This window comes from Sorex araneus, chromosome 8, assembly GCF_027595985.1.
Source record: "Sorex araneus isolate mSorAra2 chromosome 8, mSorAra2.pri, whole genome shotgun sequence".
Lineage (NCBI taxonomy): Eukaryota > Metazoa > Chordata > Mammalia > Eulipotyphla > Soricidae > Sorex > Sorex araneus.
The window spans coordinates 980,957-987,088 of NC_073309.1; the positions used below are offsets into that span (position 1 = coordinate 980,957).

Below are 6,132 nucleotides of genomic sequence, written 5' to 3' on the forward strand. Positions count from 1 at the left end.
TTTGGCCTCCGAGGGAGGAGGGCCCGTCCCGAGGCCCCTGGCGGCCAGGAGCCCGCGCCCAGGGAGCGCGGGGGGACAGTGGGTCGCACCCGGCGCCGCAGCAGCCCGAGACCCCAGGGACAGAGACGCCGGCCTTTTCCGGCCCCTTTATCTCGGTTTTATAGACAGCTGTTAGCCGGGACATTAATTGCCCGGGCGAGCTTATTGATAATTGGGACGTAACAGAGCCAGAGAAATTACCCTCCCGCCCGAAATGTCAGGTTTGAGAAGAAGCAGCTTCGGGACTCGGGACCCTGCAACGTGGAGAGACCGTGGGGGGTCTCCGGGCGGGACCCTGGGCGGCCTCCCCGCTGTGCCAGTCCTCCGGGGGCGCAGGGCCGGGACAGGGAGGGGAGGCCGCCCTCTCCGGGACCCCGCTAAGGCTCCCGGGGCGAGTCGGGCTGCTCCGGCCTCCGGGCTGCAGGAAGCAGAGACCGAGCACCAGCCGGGAGCAGGGTTCCTCAGAGTCGTGGCAGCCCGATGGCGGCGGGTGGGGATGGGCACACTCGGGGTTGGCACTGCGCGGAGCCCTCTTGGGTCTTCCCTGGGACGGGGGTGGATGACACCCAGTTTCTCTCTGCTGTCGGGTGAGAAATGACCCGAAGGGGGTCGCACAGACTCTTCTGGAAAACCAGCGCCACAGAGGAGCCTCGCGGACTCCATTTCAGTGTGAAACGGAGGGCGGAAAGGCCATTCATCGAGAGAAAAGAAGGAAAGGGAAGGAAAAGGGTATGCAAATGTCCCGCATTCTTAATGACAAACAAAGTCTAGAAATCCACGTGGGGACCGAGAGCCGGCAGCCGGGTTCCAGGATGAGACTCGTGCGCTTTATTTCTAGTTAATACAATGTTAAGGCCACGTACAAATGTTATACATTTTTTATTTTTGTTCTTTTTTATAGGAAAAATACACAAAAGGCAAAACATCCTCAAGTTGTCCATTCATACAGTGCTGAAGGAAATTCAAAATCCGTGTCTCGAGCGCTGCGTCCCCGCAGCCCAAATACTAAAAAAGGGGGTGGTCCTTCATTTATATATATATTTATATAAAACATATGGGGGTTTGTTTTTACAGAGATTGGTCTTCGTTGAAATTTACAATGGATAGCTAAAAAAAAATCTATGCGGCAAATATTGCCAACAAAGTTATACCTTTAATACTGATAACCGGAGACTGTGTGTGGATTATTAGGGACAGAGAGGAGAATAAATAACAGCATGAACCTCGCTCGAGCTTCAAAAGTGCCTTCAGCTTTCTGAGTCGTCGCCATCCTGAGCTCGGGCCACCCGCGGGTGCCGGGTGCCTGCTCGCCTCCTCCGACCAGAAAGTTTACAGTAGAGATCCGGAGACAGCTGGGGCTCGGGAGAGAATCCCACCGCGACGGCCCCAATCAAATTCAAAACGAAACAAAGCCAGACCGGGGAGCAGAAGAGGCTGGAGGTGGAGGCCGCGGTGGAGGGCCCACCTGCTGGGGAGGCAGCCCAGACCTGCCAAGTGACCCCAGGACACTCGCGCATGCTGAGACATTCTTTCCAAAAAGAGTAAAAGTAAAAAGATAAATACTCCACCAGAAAATAAAGGAAGGGCTGATGCTGAGGGTGGCACGTGCTTGCTTTTCTTCGGGGGCTTCTCCCCGCGCCCGCCCGGGGGCCGTGCGGGAAGGACAGTGGCGAGCGACCCCCGCACACCTCTGGTCCTGGGGCAGCACCTTCACAGCTGGACTCTGGGGGGGCCAGAAACTGTCCTGAGCCCCCCCCACCCCGCCGGCCTGTCCTTCAGTAACTGCCCAGTGCGGGGAGGTGCGGAGCTGGGGCCACCACTCGGGGAAGCCGCACGATTGTCCCGTCCCCTGGGCGTCGGCGACATTATACCTCAAGAGAAAGGCGTGTCTGCGCGGGCTCGGGCGCCTGGCCGCGGCCTCACATCACGCAGGGCTTGATGTCCTGGTAGGTGACCTGCTGGTGGTAGTAGGAGCCGCCGCCGGCGGAGTGCATGGACGAGGACGCCATGGTGTTGAAGGAGAACACGAACTCCTTGCGGTCACACATGCTGGGCGACTGGGCGTGGTAGCGCGGGAGGCCTGCAAGCAGAGGGCAGCGCGGCCAGTGAGCACCGAGGACCAGCCGACCCGGCTCGGGCGCAGGGCGCCCCCGTCGCGGGTGGACGGACACCCCACCTCCTGCAGGCCGGCTCTGGTGGCCCCCTCTGGGCCTGAGCCCCAGGTCCAAGCTTCCGGAGGCGGAAGGGGAAGGGGAGAGGGGCCGGCCGACAAGGCCCAGAGGCCCAGGCCTGTGCCCCATGCGGGGAAGACCACCTCCCTCCCCCAAGTAGGCTCGGCAGGGCCCTGGGGGGAGCAAGCACCCCGCTGGGCAGCTGCTGCCGGGAGCAGGGTGGACCCCCGTGGAGAGCCTGGCCTCTGGCCTCCTGGGCTGCCGGAGCTGACCCCGGCAGACTCCGTCCCAGCGGCCTGCAGAGGAGGTGAGCACAGAGGCCGCGGGGAGGACGGGGCCCTGTCCTGCATCTCACGCCACAGGGGAGCGGCCCTGGGGCCCCCAAATCAGGGTTCTGAGAAACAAAGGGGGCCGAGCCCGGCCCGTCACTCCTGCTGGACGGGGCTGTGGACCCACGGAGTGAGGGCCCGGCTGCCCATCCCAGATTGCTGGGTCAGGCCTGGTTCCGGGTTCCCGCTAAGGCCAGAGCCTGCGCGGCGGGCGAAGGCGGCCCCGCGGAGGGGAAGCCTGCCCGCCCGGCCCGGCCCGGCCCTGTCCTGCTGCGCGGCTGAAGCCTGAGAGGCCTCCAGGGACCCACAGGGGCGTTGTGTGCTGGGGTCCGAGCCTGCGCGGGGAGAAGGGGCCAGCCCGGCCGGCTGGAGGCGGCCAGCGAGCGAGGCAGAGACTGGGAGCGAGAGGGAAAGGAGGCGCCAGCCCGGCCCGCTCCCAAGGCCCCCGGCACTCACCCTGCAGGTCGGCGGGGCTGCTGTGCGCGTTCTGGTGCAGGTACGGCTGGTCCAGGGAGTGCGCCGAGAGGCTGCCGGACAGCGGGTTGGCCGCGGCGCCGCAGGGGGACAGGGGCTGCTGCTTGATGTAGGACGCACCACTGTTGAGGGAGGCCGAGGCGGCCGGGGGCCAGGCGGCCGCGGGCCCCGAGTACACGGCGTGCGGCTCCATGACGGCCGAGCCGGCCGCGGGCAGCAGCGGGGACGCGGGCACGGAGCTGTCGTGGTGCGGGTACTCGGCCGCGGGGGCCGCCCCGCCGCAGCCGCCCATGTACGAGTGGCCGCCGTTGGCGGGCAGGTGGGGCACCGAGTGGCCGGGCAGGGCCATGCCGTCCACGTTGGCCGGCAAGTGGCCGTTCATCATGCCCAGGCCGCCGTCCAGCGCCAGGCTGCTGGGCGGGCAGGAGAGGCCCCCGGCCGAGCCCTGGAAGCCGTAGGTGTCGGGGAGGTGGTTGAAGCCCAGCCCGTTCATCATGCTGTACATGGGCTTGAGCGCCTGGCACTTCCTTCGGAAGCCGCGCGGCCGGCGGCGGAACGAGCCCTCCTCGAACATGAACTCGCTGGCCGGGTCGATGGTCCAGTAGTGGCCCTTGCCGGGCCGGCCCAGCCCCTTGGGCAGCTTGATGAAGCACTCGTTGAGCGACAGGTTGTGGCGCACCGAGTTCTTCCAGCCCTGGTAGGCGCCGCGGAAGAAGGGGAAGCGGCTCTGCAGGAACTGGTAGATCTCGCTGAGCGTCAGGCGCTTGCTGGGCGAGCTCTGGATGGCCATGACGATGAGCGCGATGTACGAGTAGGGCGGCTTCTCGGGCCGCCGGATGCCCGCGTTGGTCTTCTTGGCCTTGGCCGGGCCGCTGGCCGCGGGGTCCATGGCCGCGCCGCCGCCCCCGCCGCCCGCACCGCCGCCGAGCGGCTGCTGCTGCTTCTCGGGCGCCGAGGACATGGGGTGCCTGCCGCCGCCGCCGCTGCCGCCGCTGCTCTGCGCCGCCGGGCGGCCGGGAGGAGGAGGAGGAGGAGGAAGAGGAGGAGGAGGAGGGGGAGGAGGAGGGGGAGGGGGCTGCGCGCGCGGGCCCGGCTGCACCTCCGCCGTCATCGGCGGCCACCGCTCCCCGCCCGCTGGCCTCCCCGAGGAGCCGGGCCGCCGGCCCTGGTGCCCACTCCCTCCCGCTCCCTCCGCCCCTGCGCTCCTCCTCCCTCGCGCGCGCCCTCCCACTGGGAAAGCGACCGGCGGGGCCGCGAGGAGGCCCCCCGCAGCCGGGCGCACACGCACACGCGCACGGGGGGCGGGGAGCCCCCCACCCCCCGCCCCGGGACCGCCGCCCGCGCGCCCCCGCGGGGCCCCGGACCCCGCCACCCGCGGCGCTCGGCTCGGGCGCGCCCGCGCTCACCGCATCCTCGGCCGCCCGCCGCCCTCGGCCCGCTCCGGACCCCCGCGCGCCTCACCCCGCCCGGTCCCCCGCGTCGGGGGACACTTAAAGGGCCCCGCCCCGCCTCCCCCGACCCGGCAGCGTGCAAGTGCTAATTCGCCCCCCGCCCGGGGCTTAGCGCCCACCCGCGCCCGCCCTGCCCCCCGAGCGCGGCGGGAAACGCACCCGAGTCCCGGCCTCCCCCGACGCGCGCTGCCCGCGGGCTGCTCGGGACCGGGGCGGCGGCTCTGGCCGCCAGGACGGAGCCACCCGGGCACCGCCGGCCCCGGCTCGGGCCCCCGCGAAGACCCGCCTCCCGGCCCTCCCCGCCCGGGCTCTCGCACCAGCCCAGCGCGCGCGGGCGAAAACGAAAGCGCACCCGGGCGCCCGGCGGCCGCTTTGTCCCGCCGGGTCGCGGGCGACCGCGACGTTCTGGCCTCGCGGGGGCCCGCGCGGGCGCCCCCCGGCCCGCTCACGCACGCGTGCACACACACACGCGCGCGCACACACGCACGCACGCGCCGGTGCGCACGCGGACTCACGTGCCAACACACCTAAGCACGCGTCCCCCTCCCACTGGCGCCCCGCGCGCGTGCCAAGCCGCGCCCGGCTCCGAGGGCTCCGCGGCTCCCGGCCCACGGCCACCGCGCCGGCCCGCGGGCCCCTGATCTCGTGCCCCTTCCCGGGGGCTGGTTCCGATCCCCGCGGATGGTAGAGGCCTGGCAGGAAGTTTATACGGCTCAACATAAACACGTTCCGGGGGGCTCTTTAATAATAATACTAGAGAATCCCGCGCGGGGGAGTCGGCCGCGGCCGCGGTGGGCTCGGCCTGCGCCCCGCGGGCCCCGGACACTGCGCGCCCGCCTCGTTCCGGATCAGTCCGCGTCGGCGGGAGCCGCGCCCGGGGCCGCCGCGCCCATCCCGTGCCGCGCTCGCCCGGGCGCCAGCCTGGCAGCGCCGCGCGCGAGGCGAGGAGCGTGCGGGCAGGACGGCGCGCGGGGCCAGGTGAGTGCGCTCGACCTGCGCGGACGGGGGGCGCCCGGCGGGGTCTGGTCCGAGGCGGGACCGATCGCGAAGGGTCACTCCCGGGAGCCGGGACGCGGGGACGCGGCGCGAGCTGGAGCGAGGGGCGGCGCGGGCTCGGAGCAGCCGCGGCTGTTCAAAGCCCGCCGGCCTCTGGCTGTCCCGGGCCCCCGCGGTAGCCGCCCCTGACGCCTTCGGGGCGCCTGGCACGTCCGTGCGAGGACGCGGCTCGCGGCGGGGGAGCTTGGCTCTGTTTCCCCGCGGGGGTGTGAGACCTCTGACCCTGGCCGGGGCTCCCCAGCTTTGGGCCGGCCCGGTAGGGCCGGGCGCCTCGGGGTGCGCTCGCACCGCCCAGGCTCAGCGGCCCCCCAGACCCGACGGCGCCTCGCACTGCCCCGCACTCCCGTCGCCCCGAGGGCGGCCCCACTCTAGGCCTGGACCGGCCTGCGCGCGGCGGGGTCTGAGCCGCCCGGTGGCTGGGGGGCCCCACAGGCGCTCTCGAATATGTGTGGGGCCGCAGGCGCGTCCACGCTCACACCAGGACCTGCTGCCCTCGCCCCCCTCGCCTCGCCTGGCCTTTCACTTCCTTTCCCATCCCGTCCCTTCCCTTCCTCCCCTCTCTCTTTCTTCCTTCTTCCTTCCTTCCTTTCTTTTTTCTCTTTTTTATTTTCT

At 69.9% G+C, this 6,132-nt stretch overlaps 1 protein-coding gene across 1 annotated transcript; it reads right to left on the reverse strand.

The window, feature by feature from the left end:
• Positions 1-1,958: 1,958 nt before the first annotated feature.
• On the reverse strand, positions 1,959-3,981 carry FOXF1 (forkhead box F1). Its single transcript, XM_055146222.1, has 2 exons — positions 2,996-3,981; positions 1,959-2,119 (listed from the first exon to the last, which is right to left on the reverse strand). The coding sequence occupies exons 1-2, from the start codon at positions 3,972-3,974 to the stop codon at positions 1,959-1,961; spliced, it is 1,140 nt and encodes a 379-aa protein (XP_055002197.1). The 5' UTR covers positions 3,975-3,981.
• Between the last annotated feature and the right edge of the window lie 2,151 nt (positions 3,982-6,132).